This window comes from Vespa mandarinia, chromosome 22, assembly GCF_050613455.1.
Source record: "Vespa mandarinia isolate Hongniang chromosome 22, ASM5061345v1, whole genome shotgun sequence".
Classification (NCBI taxonomy): Eukaryota; Metazoa; Arthropoda; class Insecta; order Hymenoptera; family Vespidae; genus Vespa; species Vespa mandarinia.
Window position 1 is genome coordinate 844,490 of NC_140831.1, and position 20,423 is coordinate 864,912.

Here is a 20,423-nt window from a genome sequence, read left to right on the forward strand (position 1 = left end):
GTTAATTGGTACATCTTATTATTATCAATATGTATACATTGAAATTGACGAAAGTACTCGTAAAATATTTTATGTATATTCGTACTTAAAAAAAAAAAAAAAATGAAGAAACGTAAAAATGATTTTTTAAAAGGCATGAATAAACTCGTACGGAACAGGAGTTATATTGATCGATATTTTCTACGATGTACGTCATGTGTTGACAAGTATGATAAATTATTAAGCATGAAACTTACGAAATGTGATATTTCTTTATAAATATTATATACTTCTCATTTTCACCTCTCTCTTTCTCTCTTATAATGCTCTTTACGTAACAATCCACATCTCATGTTCAACATAATTTATTCCTATGTACGATGTACAATGTCAGCTGATGAGTACATATTTTCATTAATTGGTACCTTTAATAATTAATGTTCTTTCGTAATAACGATAGAATACAAATGATGACTAACATTCGCTTTCGTACAACAAACGATTGCGTTTGTACTTGAAGACGAGCCTCGATCTATTTTAACTTCGATCGAGATTTTTCGAGAGAGGAAAAAACAAAAGGAAAAAGAATGAAAGAAAGAAAAAAAAAATTATGAATACGAGCAGGTTACGAAGGAACGTTACGAAGATGATAGCCGATTGCGTAAGAATAAATACCGCATAAAAGTTCGACGGATCATAAGACCTGTTTTCCTTGATCGATCTATCCGTGGGATTATTGAGCGTAGTTTATTCGTGGATAGGTCGTTCCGAGTTTCCAAGGTTCTCAAGATCTACACCACTTGTGGTTCTTCGGGTAACTCTTTCTCTTGATGGATGCGTTGTTTTGAATAATCATTGAAAGTGCTCTTTTACGACTACCCAAACCAATCTCCCGTACGTTAATTCACGCTGACACATTTAAATTCCTTCACAATATAAATTCGTACACAGGTTTCATACTTTTGGACAGATCTATCAAGTCCTAAATAACTTTTGCTTTTTCGAAGGTTAAACATCTCATCGTATAATAATTCAGCTCTAACAAGCATAACGATGTCACGCATAAATGATTAAAATTAAATGGTTGTACTTGAATTGTCAAATATAAAAATATATATTAACAGGATGATCAAATCTAAGAATTTCCAAGTATAAATAGTTTTATCGTCATAAATTCTTACGAAAGTTTTGACGAACATAAATATTTAGAAAGTTTCGAGTTTAAGAATGAAAGTTGACGATTAAAGAAGAATGAATATCGGGCGTAGGCATATTTTATAGCTCAAGATAATTATCCTTTCAAAATTTTAATTTAATATATTCATACTTTAAATTGGAAATATTTGATATATAATGATGATGTAGGTATCTTCATTTTCTTTTTATTCACAGATAAAACATTTACGGTATACATTCTTCGAATCTGTTTCGTGACACTTTCGAAACTTTATATATTTTTAAAGAACCGAAAACAGAAGTTGAATCATTCTAACGTCTTAAAATCGTCTTAAATATCATTACACGTATTACTTTACATATGTTTATAATTTTTACAATTTCTTTTACGTCTTCGACGTAGCTATTTGTGACGATTATTCATTGAATAGCGGATAATTGAAATATGAAGTATGTGACAGGTAAAATTTAATCAAAGAACCTATAAAAGAGTAATTTACATGACAAGTATTGTTACAGTAACTAGACGAGAGTAGACGGAGTAGATGTTCGTTGATATTTAATCGCATATATTAATCATTACTTTAATGGAAAGTATTAAATTCATAAACGTTCGTTTTTATCAAACCTATCAATCAACGTTCACGATACGTATTATCTTAATTTTCAAAATATCATGTATTATAGAATAATAACAATCTAAATAAATATTTTTTTTTCTCTATCACGAAGAAAAATGTCAATGGAGAATTTCGCTAATTTATTTATAAATTCACGCATAAATTATCCCAACGTTAAAATTTATTATTTTATATACTAAATATATTAATTACCAGGACGCAATATAACGTAATAACAGATAATTCCATGGAACGTGCATGTAGTATTTGAAACAAAAAATTGATAATATTCGAAACGTCGTGATGAAGGTCAGAATATTAGCAATGGCGAGCGGGCGTGTGCTCATCGTTGGTAAAGTGAAAAAAAAAGGTGAAAGGTGAAATTCAATGGTGGTGTAACGAAATTTGGGCAGTAGGAGGACCAGTATAAAACGACCGTAGCATTCTCGAATCCGCATCAGTCACACCAGTCTTCTCTTTCAAACAAGAGTAGTCACAGAAACCGATTTGTAACCATGAAGATGGTAGGTATTCTTAATGTTAACATTTTTTAAACTTTTTAACGATCGAACGATCTACATACATATATTCAGTAAAATTCTTGCTCGGTATGTCAGGATGTATCAATCGAAAATTTGATTATTGTACCTAAAAAAAGAATTCGATTCGATTCGCTCGAAACATTACATTTTTATAATTCTTTTTTTTTTTTCCATAGATCATAGCATTCTTCGCCGTTTTGGCTGTCGCTCTCGCTCTTCCGAGACCTCAGGATGATGTGGTGCTCGTTAAGGAAACTCCCTCCGACAATATCGGTCTTGGTAATTACAACTATGCCTATGAACTCTCCAATGGTCAACATCATGAGGAATCAGGCCAATTAACGAATGTTGGCACTGAAAATGAAGCTGTTGCTGTTAGGGGTAGCTTCGGTTGGGTTGACCCAGTTACCAATCAACGATACACTGTCAGCTATGTCGCTGACGAAAATGGATTCCACCCACAAGGCGAACACATTCCTTCCTAAATCTTTATATCTCTTCTAAAAAAACGCTTGTTATACGACCAATGATCCAACAACAAGAACTACTCGAAGAATCGCCGAAACTCATAGTTACCTGATTAATAACTACCCTCGTTTAGCGACTGAGACCAAAGTTTCTTTCACTGGCGCTGTATTAATTCCGAACTTGTATAAAACTCTTTGATAAATATAAATGTATAGATAATTGAAATAAATGTATAGATAAATGTATAGATAATTGATCAGTTTCAACCCTCATTGATCGAATGCACACTGTTGACATCGAGAGAGAAAAAAGAGTATATATATATATACACACACACATATATTCTTTTTTATCTTTTTCACACTTTTTTTTTTTGAATACACCTGCAAGATAGTCGCCTCTTTACGTACGAAGACAAATAGTGGTTCAAGCATATAATAGCTTAGATTACAAAATATAAATGGCAATTCTATTCCTGGAGAATAACTAATACTCTCGAGAAGAAATCGTCTGTAAAACCTGTAGAATGCTGATATCGGGGACAAGGATCTTCCCTCGGTGAATAATTCCTCAAAAGGAAAGGCACTTCGAAATGCTAATGTTGATTTGCCGCATTATATTATTTTGTTTTTACTCTTATCTTTGCCCTTTTATATACGAATGATTTTTGTTGCAATTTAACAGCTTCTGATAATAAAGTAATAGATTTGTATTGTATCAAGGAAGCAAATAGTAGATATAACAAAGACTGTTAAAGATCGATTCATTAAATTCCTCTTTAAGTTGGGAATCAATGAAATAAAAACAATTTATCTTGTTTTCCTCGTTTACAAATCTAATATCTTCATTTTTATTTTAAATAATCCGCAAATTCTATACTAGAGCCATCTGGCGTTAAAATATACAAATTAACTAGCAATGCAGCTAGTCGTATAGTAAGCGATTATTATCTTTCTTACCTGTTTGTCCTCAACGACGCCATTAAAATTAGTACCAAGTTTTTACCGCTAGAGAGCGTTCATAGCTCTCTTTCGAGATGAAAAGAAAAAAAATAGAGAGAAAAAAAAAAGGAATCATTAATACTTAATATCAAAAAGACCTTATCTGTTACAAATTATTTAAAGGAAAAGAACGCAATTAATATCATGTAGAAGACAATTCAACAATTACGTGTTTAATCACTTGTATATTTCTCCCATCATGTTGAATTAATTAAATTTACTGTACTCTCTGACTGTAATTAAATCAATGTGGGAATACGCTATTCAGCTATCTCTCATTAAAACCCATGCACTCTTATGTTTATCCATAAGCAAATGACGGTGTAGTCAAGTTTTGTAAGGTACAAATTCTTAACGAATAATCATCTATGAGATAAACGAATTATGAAACGACATGAATAACGATGGCATCCTCGATAAAAATGGTGATGTTAAAGTACAAGCTACGTCCGATCCTTTAACTTGTCTTTCAAGTATATAATCGTAATTATTGATTATTTTTTTAATATAACCTTTTCGTAAAAAATAATATATATATATATATATATTGACAGAGCTAAAGATCGACAAAACTAAAGGAAATAATTTATACAAGGAAGTAAATTCCGACGGAAGTTCTCCATCAGGATTAAAAAAGCGTATTCAGGATTTATCATCGTCCACGAACGAAAATATACGATCGATCGATTTTATAACATCTCTTAATCATCGACTTTCTCATAGTCACCAATTGGACTCTTCACAGAATTACAACGAAAAGAAGAACGACGAAGAAATTTTTATCAACGAAAGTACGTCGACTTTGCGCCCATTGCAAGGTGCACGTGCCCGAAGACGGGCAAAAATCCGATCGGAGATCCTCGAAGAGATTGATAAATCTTTGTCAATAGCACAACCTAAAGTTACGAATTTATCGAATTTTTTAACAAAAACGGAGAACGATAGTTCGAAAATTATCACGGATTCGATGGAATCTCTCGAGTCGACAAAAATCATCGATAACACGGATATTTCGATGCTTCGTTTTCAACCGATGACGTTTACGGGTTCTTTAACGTCACGAAGTTGTTTTAACAATAACGATGAGAAGCATGAGTCACGTCAATCTAAATCGGCAAAGGAGGATCGTATCTCGTACGATGTTAAATGTAATAGATTATTAAAGAACAAAGTCGAAATTAATCCCATTTCACGTTTGTCTGCGAACAATGTTCATCCGATGAAATGCGGAGGATATAGGCCTTACACTGGTGTTATCCTGAAGAATTTCAGTTCTAGTAGCGAGTCTGAAAGTGTCAACGAACCGTCCAGTTATTTATCACAAAAGATCAACAGTCCTATAACGAATACGGAATTGTCCTCGCCAATTTCGAAGACTACGATAGACGAAAGAATAATACCAGTTTTATCTGCTAGAAGCGACTATAATCAGGAATTATCTTCGTCCCGATCGTTTCAAGAGACAACTAGAAGTAAAATAGATAATAGCAGAGATAGAAAAAGAAATAGTACGAAGATATTCGAAAATAATGTTAATACTTTTGTAGAGAATATCGTTCCTTATCTCGATGATAATTTAACTTATGGAAATGAGATTAGAGAAAAGAACGATTTGGATTCGTTGCCTCTAAGATCAGCCTTGAACTCGCGTTCGAAAATGGTATGGATCGACGAAGAAAAAGAAGGCGAAGGATTGTACGCGTTAGATTTCGAAAACGAAAGACAAGAGAATGAACGATCGTTGAGAGAACAAAATATTAAATCGATCCATGATTTAAATATTTTTCCTAAACGTCAGATGGAAAGAAAGATGAAACACTTTTCTTGTCCGTCTACGGCAAAGAACGTCGTAGAAAGAGAAGATTTATTTTCAGCGACAAATTCTGCAAGATTTCATAGCGAGAGACATTCATCACCGGATCGAACGTTGTACGATAATAAAAAAGATAAAATATCTTCGTTCCTGAATATCAGATTGATTGAGAATCTAGAAACATCGAACGTGTCCGATAACGAAAGACAGGATAACACGAGCGTGCCGAGTTTGCCATTATATTCCGAAGATGTCTCGTGTTCGACATCGGTTGATAGTAAAACTTACACGCAAAATCGTTCTTTGGACAATAGTGCCTTGACGAAGGCTCTGTCAAACGTAAGCTCAATATTAAACTCGAGAGATAAAGAAAATACGTCTACGAGAACTACTCGATATAAATCTTTCGACGATAGCGAAAACATGGATACTTCCGAATCGTCCGATCAAAATTTGATATTAACTAAAACATGGCAAGAACCGGTATTTGCGGAATTTAGAAACGTTTACGAAACTTGCAACGAATTTGACATTGCAAAACAATCACGTAGAGCATTTTCCGCGCCTTCCTCAAAGTTACCCACAGAACATTTTGAAAGCGATGGCCGAAAAGAGGAAGAATCGAATATAGATCAAAGAAATGATTTACGAAGGTATATGGAGGATGGTCGAAGATGTAAATCTGTCGATATGTCGCGAGAAATGATCTACGTTCAAGAAAATCTTAATGAATTCCCTGAATCGTTCTATTCGACTAAAAGAAATCTAATTCAAAGTTCGGGAAATTTAAACTACGTTGAGGAATACCAAACATTTGGCGATCCATTTGAAATCTCTTATTCGCAGGAAGAAGATTATAATACGAATCAGTTAGAATACTTGATAACTTCGATGTATCCAAGGCAAAGTCATCTTTCGATATTGCAAGAAGAATCAGAAACGCGACTCGAAGAGAATAGTCGATCCGAATCGATTATCGAAAATAAAGATTCGTCCACTTTCGACTCCAATTGCAATAATATTAATCGATCCGAATCGGTAAAACAAATGTCCACTAACTCGTCGACGGATCAAAAGGTCGAAGACGAAATACTTTTGTTGGATGAAAAGAAGAGTGAAACCGAGGATAGTAAAAACGAGGAAATGGAAAAACATTATTCTCTTAAAAAAGAAACTTCAATGGAGAAGAATACTCAGCCGTGGAATATTAAAAAAATATCAATTTGTACAAATTCAACTTGGACGTGTTCCAACGTTACAAATAATAAAGTTAGCGTAGAAACAAAACAGGAAGATGAAATGAAAGACGCCAATGAAAAAGGAGATAACGAATTTCAAACTGATAAATCTTATGACTCTGCAATCGTAGAAGGTATAGGCCAGGAAGATCCAATAACGCGGATGATAAATGACGAAAGTTCCAAATTAAAATTTTCCAAGACGGTTCAACCGGAAAATGCAATGTTCATAATTCAAAAGGTTCACGAGATTTGTACTGTCCCACCGAAAGTCTCATACTCGACTTCGAAACTCCAGGATGCATCTGAACGTATTAAGAAGTCACCTCGTTCTAAGAAAAAAAAAAGTCAAGATCGTTTTCCATTCACGATATCGGAAACGAAGTGTATGATATCGACGAAACACGAGATCGGATCGAAGCAAGGACATTGCGATAGCGTCAGTAACAAAACGAGATCATTGGAAACCTTTCGGGAATTTACGTATCCCACTGTAACAGACATTTCAAAGTCCAATTTCAATTGTTTTACCTATAACGAACGACATGAACAACGGAATATATTGCCAAAAATGAAGGGATTCGTTCGAAGATTTTCGAAGAAATTAAAGGTATCCCGTAGACATAACGACGACCATGATAAAGATATGTCGACCAAGGTGATCTATCAGAATCAAGAATGTCAAAACAATTCGATGACGGAGTCCTCCTCCGAATCCACGATCGAGGAATCACAATGGATCGTACCGAGATCCGGAAATACGAGATCGTCGATTATATCCAGCGGTAAATCCTTGAAAAAAACTATGAGCCTTGAGAACTTGACTGTGTTCTCGGAATATCCTCGCAGACGATACGATCGCGACGATCACTGGGTGAAAGAATTACAGGAACATTCTTCCCAATGTGCAACTGCTATGACATTATCCAAGGAACATTTTTCGTTATTCACATCGAAAAGTGGAAATAATTCTTTGGTCGAAGATTTTTCAAAGGTATCCACGAGATTACGTAATAAGGGAGAGTGTAGTACGACCTGCAAAAAAAAGGAAGATCAAGTTAAAGCTTCTGTTTCGTCTACGCCGTCGAACGTTATTAAAACTAACGAAGTTAACAACGAAAGAAATCCTGATATAGACGAGATAAGTACAAATACGGAAAGTGGTTGTATATGTTTCAAATTTTATCGAATGTTAATATGTTCTCTCTTCGTATCGTCGAAAGATCAAACGTCAAGAATACGTAATGATTCTTTAATCGAAATTAAGAGGAAGAAATTTCGTTTCTCTTTGAAAAGAAATAGGGATGATCTTTTTCGAACGTTAGGCACACGTCCGTGACTATTTCTTTTTTCTATTTTCTTTTCTTCTACTTTTTTTTTTTTTTGTTTTTTGTTTTGTCTTCCATAGGTCAGAACACTTCTTCTTAATATTTATTGCGCGTTACATGAAACTCATACGTAACGTGGATGTATTATATATGGCGAGATATAGTTTAATTTCATTAATAGCCGATTTTAAGAATAGGTACGTACATTTTTTTTTTATCCGTCAAAAAAGCACGCGCCTATCGACATTATTAAACCGTGAAAAACTTAAAGATACTTTGATGTCTTTCCTCCTTGTTGTTTTTTTTTTTTTTTTTTTTTTTTTTATTTATTCGTCGTTCGTACATGTCTCATTTGTTCTCAATAATATTGTTTACACGCTTGATTTCTTCCAACCCATGTTTCATACGTGAGAGTCTTTCCCGAAGAATGCGCATTATCGAGTTATCGCCTTAATAAAACGTTTCTTCGCTACGCTTTTAACTTATTATCGTTATTATCGTTATCGTTATAGAAAAAATAAGTCTTTAAATAATCACATAAGAGTCGTCGAGCCTTTTAAGGGATGAGGTTGAGTGGATTGGAAAATAGAGAGGGATAATAGAGTGGGCAGGGTCGGCGGGAGGGAGCGAAGGGACAGAAGAAAAAGCGCAAGGAATAGAAAGGTAGGTAGAAGGAAAAAAGTTAGGAAACATTCGTACAAGGTGTTTCGAATGTGTAAGTGTAAATGCGTCTCTCGCGCGCGCGCGTGTATCTGTCTATACGTATATTTTTATATGGCTGAATAGAAAATTCGCATCGGTTAAGAAAAATTTCGAATAACATGCCGTTTTTATTCGACAGCCGATTAAATGGCTGGCCCTATTTATGCATTGAAAAAATCTCTTACATATAAATAACAGCTCTAATGTCTGTAAAAGAGATTTTTATCTATCCATCGAGAACCGTCGACCTCGATAGATCGGCGAGAATAATCGCAAACGTGCAAACAACTAGATCTCGACAATCGGATTCGATCGAATAGATCCAACCCAAGACGACGGTCGACGACCGCAAAGATCCCTGGCATAAAGTAAGAAAATCGACGCTAAAGGGAATGCGATCCCGCTGATCCGTCTTGAGTTTTTCTTCCTTCGACGTCCCTGAGAAAGGAAAGGGGAGGCTTCCTTGGCCGCACGTAACGTTACAATTACGTTTCGATCGATCGCAAATTCGTACTCGTCGGATGAACAATGAACGTTAGCCGTAAAACGATGTTACATCATACAGGATTATACATATATTACACAGGTACGGATTTCTTATGCTTCTGAAATGCACGCGTTCTATCGTTAATATTTTTTTCCTTCCTCATATTCAACTTCTTCCATCTGTCGTTTTCTTTTATTTTCCTCTCTCTCTCTCTCTCTCCTCCTATTTTTTTTTTGAAGGGGAGGGTTGCGCATCATCCACCGCAGGCGCAGGCGTATCGATCGCCGTGCTATGCGTTCGTGTACGTATATACGCGATATATTTGAGCGACTATGATATTACGTAGAATTTACATAGTTTCGAGAACAACGAAACTTTTTCTTTCTTTCTTTCTTTCTCTCCCTCTCTCCTTGTTTTTCCTGTGGCGAGCTCAAATGCACGATAGATTGGAGATATAGAAGAAGGATAGAGTACAGTAAAACCTGGCACGATAACTTGGAAATAGCGGCTATCTTATATTTTGGCTTTAACGCGTACGAACTCTCGCGTCGTCGAAACGATGCGTCCGCACGCCGTGCTAATTAGTTCTCGTACGGGTGTGGCCGTTCGCACGCGCTAATAACAACGTCACGACGACAACCTACACGACGAGGAAACTTCCAATTTTAATCATCTAACTCGTTGTACGCGTTTCATCACTCTTAATGACGAGAATACGACGACCGACGAGTTTCTATTTGCGAGTTTTCACATTGCTTTAATAATTTATGGTTCGTCGAAAGGAGATAGACCAAGACGACGAGATACGTGACCGAGAGATGCTTTTTTTTCCGTGTTAAAGCTCGAATAAATTCGTAAGATTCGGGTGAATAAGGACGTCTCCGTTTTCCTTTTTAGAGCTGATACTCCATTTCGGATTTCTCGGTTAATTTTCGTCGACGTTCGATCGCCCAGGTGTTCATCGATCACGGGCCTCCTCGTCGTCGAGCACATCCGTTCGTTGCTCGTGCGTTCGCGTTTCTTCGTCGAGACTCTTGTCACCGTTACGAGATTTCTCGGTTAAATTATGTCACAACGGTGGCGGAATGGAGAACTCCTTTCGTACGTAAAACAAAATGTAAGGCTTGCACTTTGCGACAGCGTCGGTGCTCGCTGGACGCACCGAACTGTCGTTGAAGTGGAACCACTGACCGTCGTGCACGGCAAAAGCGGTGTAATGTCCTGTCCCGGCACTGCGAACAAATTCATTTCATTCGTTAATCTATTATTATGCCTTTTTACGCATTAATCTTTAAACAAATAAGATATCATAATGTTTTTTCGATCTCTGTAGATATCAATCGACGATATTACGTTCGAAAGTTGAAACTGAACTTTGCCATCGGCCGATTTATGTTTAACGTATCTCACGAATGACGTAAACGCTATTAGTATTTTAAATAAGAATTACGTCTCAAAAAGACTTCGATCTATGTTCAAAGAGATTTTTTTCTCTTTGAACATAGACCGAGAAAAAAAAAGAGAAAAAGAAAAAATCATCTCTTTAAACATAAACCGAAAAGAAGAGTAAGAGAGAGAAATTTTCTAGGTTTGACTAGGGTGTTTAAACTTTTTTTTATCGTTGCAAGATTATCAGAACAAAATCAAAAAAGGCTTAAAAACTTTATTAAATCGCGATCATACCCTGAACCATGATGAACGATTACGGCAGCCAAGTCGTAAAGATGACTGTTTTGAGCGCCCAACTTCATACCGGTAACGCCGCGCACGGTGAACGCCGACATATCGAGAGATTCCATCGGAAAGTCCACCTGTGTGTCCACCTTCGAACGATAGGAATTACACCACCTAAATCTTTTAATGTGAAGGCACAACACCTGGAAACGAAAGATAAAAGATTTAATATCGTCTCGGGCGATATTAAAAGAAATAGAAAATAATATGTTAATCTCGTGTAGGAAAAAGAGAGAGAAAAGATAAAATTTAATTTTTTCCCCAATACTAACGTTAGGCAGCCTATGTATCCAGAACCTCTTGGTGGACCGTTGTTTCCCCATACAATTATCGCAAAAGTATAACTCGCTGTCGGCCAGTTCCTCGACCTTGAAGAATCTTGTCAGACTGTAGGTGAGACTACAGACCTCTTCCTGTTCCTTCGTACGTCGTTGCAATCTGTCCGGTATATCCAACGAGAGATCCTGGAAGGGTTCGTGCGTCTTCGAGTCCGTGCGGCAATTCATGCAGTGGACCTGCGCGAGGAAACGCGATCCATAATTCGTCCGCGCTTCTCCCCGAACAAGAGAAAACGAAGAGGATGACTTTTGTCGAAGAAATCTCGCTGAGCGTTGCGAGGTAGGAGGTAGGATATTCGCGAAACATGTTGAGATATAGATTTCGATAGGTATAATGAAAGGAAGAATGAGAGAGAGAGAGAGAGAGAGAGAGAGAGAGAGAGAGAGAGAGAGAGAGAGAGAGAGAAAGAGAGAGAGAAAGAGAGAGATGCGAAGGACAAACTCGCAGCGAGCTCGACTTACCACGCTGAGGAGAGTGCCTCCAAAAACGGCGGTAACGATGCTCTGCTTTCCACGTAAACCAAGAGGCTCGTGTCCAAGCCTAGGTAATAGTTGTAACAATTCTGTGTGCAATCTATCGAGCATGTAGGTGAGAAACTCATGAGCGTCCTGTTGTTGGTAACCCCTAAATCGTGGCACGACTTTCCATATGACGAGGAAGAGACACTCCGGGGAGATGGCTTGACCATTGGAACCACCGAGGCTCAAACCAAGAAGAACTTTTCGTAATTCTTCGGCAAGAAGAGCATCACTCATAAGTTCCTTTGCTCTTCCTGGTGTAACGATGCGACCTCTGTGAGTTGGTGGTTCCGACGGGTCGAAAGCTATGCCCTCGAGGCACGGCATTTGCGTGAGGTATTCGCAAAAGTGGCTGATGTTGTTGAACGATTGGAGTACGACGTTCATGAAACAAGTGTTCCCGAGATTCCTCAGGCCGACGACCTTCTTCTCTTTGGTTATCTTCGAGCTTCTACGCTTAGTCGCTGGCCTATTGTCCCCGCTAGTACCGTCTAACGAATGCAACCTTTTCCTTGCCGTTCTTGGCCGTAAATTTCTCACGACCACTTCGGCCTTCCAAAGTGCATCGGCGTCGTTATCCTCGCTGCTTTCTCGTCTAGACGACGGCGTCGTTGCCGGCGTTGTACTCCAACTCTCATCATTCTCCTTGTGTTCATCCTTCCGAAAGATTATTTGACGTATCTTTTCTATCTGCCCGCTCGTCGTGTCGTTTATCACGTATTCATCGCACGTGTAACTGCGAAAAGAACGATTTCAATGTTATCGTTCGCGTCTCCTCTTCCTGTTCCTACCTACGAACGAACCAAACCGAGCGAAACGTTCGTTGACTGGCTCGATCTATGCCAGTGGCTCTCAACTTGATAATAACGAGAAATTTATCAAATATATATTTCTTTTGAAAGACCTTGACCCGAATGAATTTTTGTGTTAAGAAAAATCGATCGTAGTAAAAAGATAAAGAAAACAACTATTTCCTCGATTACAAAGATGACTCACCAGAAGACCGAGAGGTTTTCACAATCGATGCACACGCAATGCTGAGTATTCTTCTCGTGATGCTGCAACGCGTGTCCGGCGACATACCTTCCACAATGTACTGCTCCGCAATGCAAACAGAGCCACGTACTTTTCTCGGTACCGCATACTGTTGTAGATCACCGAAAAAAAAAACAATAGAAACGATAGTTAGATATGAACTCCAACAGAACGAACGTGTACACATATTTCATCGAGTCATTATTAATAGAAATATTTAAAAATAAAATATTTAGAAATATATTCAAAATTATGTTTATTACAATTTTTTTTTTTTTTTTCAAGTATTTCCAGAAATATTTTCAATAAGAACGTGCCGATGTCTAGACAACCATCCAGCCGCAGAATGCAATATATCTGGTGATTGAAAAAGAACATCACATTCGTCTTCCCTTGCATTGCGTAATTTCGGAGGAAAAGATGGAAATGGAGGAATGAAGTAGAAAAAGAGTAGAGTGAGAGAGAGAGAGAAAGAGAGAGAGAGAGAGAGAGAGAGAGAGAGGAAGGGGTTTGACACACCCCCTCGCAGTCTCATCGATCGATCGCGATATGCCTTGGATATTCGTCGCTTTTCTCCGTTTTTTGAGAGGTTACTCTTTCGATCTTTCGATAATCTAGAAAGCAAAAAGGAAAATGTCGAAAATACTAATTAAACGAAAAACGTGAGGCGTATGTTCGATATCGTTGCTGGGAAAGAATCGAAACGGGTGATAGAGCAATAGGTAGAGAGTTTCAAGAACAACCAACGAAAGGGGACGCGAAAAGTGAGACGATGTTCACTCGGGCGAGAATTTCTACAACGAGGTAATCTGATACGTTCCCAGTCAAGGTCATTCCCAGATGAACACTCTTGTCTCTTGGTCGACCACCCCATACGAAACGTATATATAGATAATATATCATATCGTATGTAATATCGTGTGTATAACATAACACATGCATGTACATGTATTATTATATTATTTGCCAAATTATAAATGTATATACATAATATACGTTTCCAAATAGATATACTGAAATATGTTTGAAAATTATATAAGAATGTAGAAAAATAGATGTACTTAAATATGTTTGTAAATTATATAGAGATGTAGAAAAATGTATACGTTGAAATTCACAAGTCCGTCGTAACTGTGTTAAACACATAAACAGTAGAACGGAGAAAGATACGTCGTAGATAAAATTTACATCGTCGCGCGTATACATTTTTTTTTTTTTTTTTTTTTTTTTTTAAGAAAGACGCAGTAAAAAGCAAAGTTCGACATTTCAAAGATTATTAATGACGTCTAAATGACGAATCGAGTCTGTTGACTGAAGAATTTTGACACCGTGGAACTCGCGTTAAACTCATGGCGCATACCTTTCGTAGTATGATTACATATACATGCGAGCTATATTCGAATGCTTGGGTCGTGGCTGGTGGTCGATGCGTGCACCGCGTGTATATAGCATCGATTTAAAAAGAGAAAAAGAATTAAATAAATAAAAAGGACGCATTGCGACACGATACGAGACTTTATATTCTCGGATCGCATTCCCGTTCGAATAGACAGGAAGAACGATCGTTTTTCGTATGTCTTTACGCTTTCCAAAGAATATGGTACAGTAAGCGCTAATAAATTTCAACGAGAATATAACTCGGAGACGTTTCAAACATCAATATACAAACACACAAACACAAACACACATACACGTCTTGTAAAATTGATTCCGAAAGATAAAAAAATCCTGACATAAAATACCCCTATCAAATTCTGATTCCAACATATAAATATCGTCCAATAGAAACTCGTTGCATTTCAGCCTTGCTTCGCCTTACGTCGTTATTCCTTTTTTCTTTTCTTTTTTTTTTACGTTCCAAAATCAATTTCCCCGTTGTATGCATGCCTATAACCACGTCGATGGGATTACAAAGCATCGTGGTGGTGTATCGGACGACAGCCATGTATAGAACACAAACGTTCATTCAATATCGTGCTCCTACTCAATGAAGCCATGTAATACCGGGTGTCGAAAGTGTTACCTACTCGAATGTCTAGTACAATGAGACGTAAAGAGCCACGATACGATTCACCGATATATATATATCGGAAAGTTCGATAGATCCTTTGCTTAAATTTGATCGAAAGATTTTTCGAGCGACTGTTCAGCTAAGAAGGAATCTCAACTCTTTGCGAAATTCGATATCGTTGAGTTTCAAGGATAGACGTGGGCGTGAGGCAAACGTCGGCTCAATTTCGTTACGTACCGCTTCGCGAAAGGACGATACGGAAAGAATTAGAAAAGGATAGGCTGACTTATCCTTCCTCGCAAAAGTTCGCCACGCCTTGGATGCGTTCTCGCGGAAAGCTCGTCGGCGACGAGAGCGATCGTCTCTCGCGATCGATAAATCGACGCTGCAGCGGGAAAGAGTAGGATGGCGTTGCAACGGGACACGAAGGAAAAGGAGGAGGAGGAGGTGGGAATAGCAGGAGAAGGAATAGGAATAGGAGGAGGAGAAGAGGAGGAGGAAGAAGGTAAAACTCGTTCTTGCGAGAGCGACGGACTGCACTCTCGCATCCTATTAAATGCTGCCAGCAGAGGCAGCAGCACCGGCAGCAGCAGCAGCAGCAGCAGCAGCAGCAGCAGCAGAGCGTGCCGTTATCGATTTTGTAACGTCGTCGTATCCGAAGCAGTCTGTAGAGAGCTACAACAGGAAAAGAGCTAGTGGTGGGGTGGTTGGAGGAGATGGTAGTAGTGGTAGTAGTAGTAATGATAGTAGTAGTAGTAGTAGTGGTAGTAGTAGTAGTAGTAGTAGTAGTAGTTTTAGCGCTAGTGATACTCCTAGTGATAATGATGATGCCGAGACTGCTTCTGTCGATGATAAAAGGATCGCGTCATTTTATCATGCTTCTGAGAGACAATCTTTTTCCTCTCAGACGACGACAACGACGACGACGACGATGATGACGACGATGATGATAACAACGATGATGATAATAACGACAATGACGATAATGACAACGATGACAAGGAGGAAGTATGTTGTATTCACCGAGACTTCGAGAATCATTGAGAGGCATTTTCATCGATCTCGTCCCGGATACGTTACGTTTCGTCGAGCATTCAGTGATCACTCTTTCACAATCGTCGACTCGAATGCATGAGAGAAACTGAGAAAGGCAGAGAGAGAGAGAGAGGAGAAGGAGAGGGAGTCGCAACGAACCGTTCCATGCGATCCCCCACGTGTTTCTGAATCGTCCTACTCGTCGATTCGATCGTGTGTTGACCGACTAGACGGTCTCGTTGGAAAAACAAGCTTTCGTACTCGTCATATACACATGTGTATGCGTGTATGCATAGAGAAGGGAGCTTGACTCATCGTCCGTCCCTTCTCTCTCTCTCACTCTCTCTATCTCTCTCTTGCTATACCTACGTGACGCTTCGTTTCTTTTCCTCCCTAACCCCCACCATTGCTCTCCCTTTCTCCTACCCTTTTACCCTTTCCTTCGTATTCTCGAAGGAAGAAACACCTTCCTTCGTTTTCTACGCCGTAAGATTGTATTAAATGTAATAAAAGAAATAAATTATTTGCCACACGTCCGGTATCTTTACTCGACCTAAGAAATTTAGTTATCTCGACATTTTAAATAAATCAGATTTTCCTTTACCTATATACGTTGCGCACATAGTAAATCTATCTTTTTTTTCTTTCTTTCGTATCACTTTTTATATTAATATTATATTTATTGTTATTTAATTTCGTTCGACAAGTTATTCTCGTCATATCTCAAGTAAGATTACTCATATCTTAAGTATGATTATGATACTTTTACGCTATTATAAATTATTTCTCTCTCTCTCTCTCTCTCTCTCTCTCTCTCTCTCTCTCTCTCTCTCTCTCTCTCTCTCTCTCTCCTCACTCACGGTTCTAACGTTTATCGAATTATCGTCTTTTTGAATCGGAAAGATAAAAGAAGGAAACGATTGAAAAGCCATAAACAATACATTATTACATATAAATGTACATATAAAATTACATATAAACTACAAGGGAGGGATTAAACGTAAATAAAAAAAAAAATAAAATCTGAAAATAAAAATATATTCTGTAGTACTTTCGAGATAAACTTTCGACGCGTTCGATCGTTCGTAACGAGAGATCTCGCGAAATCGCTGGGAGAGCAAGCCTTCTCCCAGTTTGCTTCGATGCACCACCATCACCACCACCACCACCACCACCACCACCACTGCTACCATCACCATCACACTACTACCACCACACTACTACCACCATATTACCATTACCATCGCAATCGCCATCACCACCATCGCGTTGATTCTTTCCAGAATCCCTCTCTACGTACCCCTCTTGGCAGCCATAAAAGGGTCTCCCGCTAGAAGAAAGAACAACGTTCCGCTTCGCGTTCATCGTTGTACTCCGGACGACCAGAAAACAACTACGACTACCTGCCTTAACGAAAAACTCGAGAATCGAGCTTTGACCTGGTAAATCTAGATCTCTGAAGACACAGGGACAGAGAGACTGTATAGGATCGATGATTATAATTGCGATAAGGATCGAGTTAAGGGAGATTCAAAGACGAGAAACGAGAGACGATTCTCTGTCTAGAAAAAAAGTTAAAAAAAAAAATAAAAAAAAAAAGAAAGAAAAAATTAAGAATGAGTGCCGCGCTTACGTTTTTCGTCGTAAATATAGTTTGGAGGTTGTGCTACGAGGAGAGAAAGGAAAGGATGAAATACACGACACGAGGACTTATTTTCTTATCGAGTAAGAAAGGAAAATATATGAAAGAGAATCGTGGAAAATCAGGAAATATATCGTACGTATATTCGTACGATTCATAGCGTCCTGTCGTCCTATGTTTAAACGTTGTGTACGTCTATTCGTACTTCTCTACGCGCTAGGGAGAGAAAAGAGTGAGAGACAGACAGAGAGAGAGGAAGATGCACTTTGAGAGTCGAGGAAAAACGTCGTTGTTAAAAAGAGAAAGAGCGAAAGAGAGAGAGAGAGAGAGAGAGAGAGAGAAAAGACATCAGTCGTGTGCTACCGAAACGACGCGATCTCGAGCCAGCTGATTAGTGCCGTCTGGTATTGATTTTCCAATGACGGCCGCAGCGCATACCGAGAACTCTTAGCTAGGAGTACGCATACGCGCGCGCTGGGACCTATCTATCTTTCTTTCTTTCTCTCTCTCTCTCTCTCGCTCTCTCTCTCTCTCCTCTCTCCCACCCTCCTCTATCTCTCTCTCTCTCGCGCAGGAGAGAACAGCCACGCAACGGACGCGTTCGCTACACGCATCATACACATACACATATACATACTCATATCAAACGCATATATATACAATATGTGTATACACACGCGCGCGCGCACACACATATATATACGTGTATATATATATATACATATATATATTGACATATAAGGAAAGAAAAAGGTGTTACGTTGACAAATAACACGAGTACTATCACCGTCCGTAGTTCGAACAGTGAACGGACTGAAGAATCTGATCTCTCCCACGTTCGGGTTCCTTTACAAAGGGATAAAAAGAGAGAGGTAGAATGGTAGAGAGAGAGAGAGAGAGAGAGAGAGAGAGAGAGAGAGAGAGAGAGAGAGAGAGAGAGAGAGAGGAAAATGAATCTTTAAAGAGCGTGCTTCTCGCAAAGGGAAATGGTAGCCGATCGCTTCGTCTCGTTGCCGTCACGACGACGGCTCAAGGCCGCGAGAGGAACGGCCTGGGCCTGGGTCACGGTGCAGAAGGAAACGGATATAAAGTTTAGCGGAAGGAGAGAGATAGAGAGATAGAGAGAGACTAATAGTTGCAAAGACAAGAAAAGATAAGATATGGAAAGATGGTAGAAAGAAGGAAGGAAGGGGAAGAATATCGTTGGAAAAATTTGAATCCCTACCTGCGCAGACGAACGGCAAATCCTTCGTGCAGGTCGTTTCAACGTCGTTAGCACCGAGTCGGACGCTCTGAGCTAGGTGCGGGCACTCCATCTTTCGCTGCCTCCAGGATTTCAAACGGGGCCCTCGTGGCCCCCCCTTCGTTTGTCGGCCGTGCGTAAGTTCGTGCGTGAATGCGTATTTGCGTGCGTGCGTGCGTGCGTTCGTTGCTTACGACCGATAGTTACGACCGATGGTTACGACAAAACGAGACGAGACGAGACGGGACGAGACGAGACGCGACGGGACGGGACGAGACGAGACGAGAAGAAACGAGACGAGACGAAACGAGACGAGACGAGACTGTGTGTGTGCTCTATCTATCTCTTTCTTGCTCTCGCTCGCTTATACGAGCATTCACGCTCGACCTATCTCTCTCTCTCTCTCTCTCTTGTCTCGCACGCGCACGTCTCAGCCACTACTACTACTACTACTCTACTACTACCACCACCACTACCACCACCACACCACCACCAGCATGTACTACACGCACTCGCAGAACAAACGCACGCACGCACACGCATACACCACGCTCCTCTCCTTCTGTCACTCTCTTTTTCGCACGACCGACCGCCTCGGTCGAGATGGGTACAAGAGGGGTGAAGGGGAAGCGACCGAGCGAGCTAGTGTGAGAGAGATAGAGAAAGAGGATGGGAAGGGAGTAATAATATATAGCGGGCGGGGTACACACCGAGTGCCCCGTGATATCCGTCACATAGCGCGGTGGGGATTTTCGCCGGGTGTGCGATCGGAAAAAGAAAGGGGAGTCGGGCGTACGCGTTGCGCAGACCGTGGATCGACTGACGGAGAGAGAGAGAGAGAGAGAGAGAGAGAGAGAGAGAGAGAGAAAGAGAGAGATAGAAAGGGAGGGGGAGAGAGAGAGAGAGAGGAGAGAAGAAAAGCGTTCGAAGGAGGTCGAAAAGAGCGACTACGAGCTAACGGGGCAAACTATACGAAGAACGACGATCGCTGAACGGCCGACTGGGTCCGACTGCCGACCGAGCGCGACCGAGCTGCGTGGAGCTCGGTTCAGCGGTGGTCGGCCCACCTCCAGACTCACAGACTACCAATAGTCGACTAACTCGGCCCGACTCGGCGCCGTTCGACTATGCTCGCTTCGGCTCGCTTCTCTTTTTCTTTCTCTCTTTTTGTGACGTGCGCGCGGCTAGACTTTCCCCTCCCTCTTCGGCGTATGCTCGAGAGCGTCGTCGCCATCTTTGTTAACGACGTTTCCAACTTACCTCGCGAGAAGAAGAAGATAGGTTAGGTTGACTCTCTCTCTTCACGCTATCCCTAGCCTCTGGTAGTAGTTTCCTCCGTTAGTAAGTTATCTCGTAACGCGCAGCCTCCGAACAAATCGGGCAGATCTGGCTCAAAAGCGAGGAGGGTGAACGCCAAGGGCCATGCCATAATGCGGACGCCTGATTATCGAACGAACGCCCCTTCCTTCTCGAACTTTCCTTTAGCGTTTTTTTTTTCTCTTTTTATCTAAC

At 39.6% G+C, this 20,423-nt stretch overlaps 3 protein-coding genes across 4 annotated transcripts; 2 read left to right on the forward strand and 1 right to left on the reverse strand.

Moving 5' to 3' along the window:
• The first annotated feature begins 2,077 nt into the window (after window positions 1-2,077).
• Window positions 2,078-3,009, forward strand: LOC118442663 (flexible cuticle protein 12-like). Its single transcript, XM_035868548.2, has 2 exons — window positions 2,078-2,299; window positions 2,494-3,009. Exons 1-2 carry the CDS (start codon window positions 2,291-2,293, stop codon window positions 2,800-2,802), a joined length of 318 nt encoding a protein of 105 aa, XP_035724441.1. The 5' UTR covers window positions 2,078-2,290; the 3' UTR covers window positions 2,803-3,009.
• A 5,613-nt stretch (window positions 3,010-8,622) lies between these two features.
• Window positions 8,623-20,019, reverse strand: LOC118442661 (ubiquitin carboxyl-terminal hydrolase 3). The gene is made up of 6 exons (XM_035868546.2): window positions 18,894-20,019; window positions 12,942-13,089; window positions 11,889-12,681; window positions 11,361-11,603; window positions 11,038-11,231; window positions 8,623-10,586 (listed from the first exon to the last, which is right to left on the reverse strand). The coding sequence occupies exons 1-6, from the start codon at window positions 18,982-18,984 to the stop codon at window positions 10,424-10,426; spliced, it is 1,632 nt and encodes a 543-aa protein (XP_035724439.1). The 5' UTR covers window positions 18,985-20,019; the 3' UTR covers window positions 8,623-10,423.
• On the forward strand, window positions 15,500-16,529 carry LOC146872289 (uncharacterized). Of its 2 annotated transcripts, none has more exons than XM_085663535.1 (2): window positions 15,500-15,719; window positions 15,899-16,529. In XM_085663535.1, exons 1-2 carry the CDS (start codon window positions 15,548-15,550, stop codon window positions 16,033-16,035), a joined length of 309 nt encoding a protein of 102 aa, XP_085519661.1. In that variant the 5' UTR covers window positions 15,500-15,547; the 3' UTR covers window positions 16,036-16,529. The 2 variants fall into 2 exon arrangements, with proteins under 2 accessions (XP_085519661.1, XP_085519662.1); XM_085663536.1 differs by having other exon boundaries at window positions 15,500-15,710; window positions 15,899-16,528.
• Window positions 20,020-20,423: the final 404 nt, after the last annotated feature.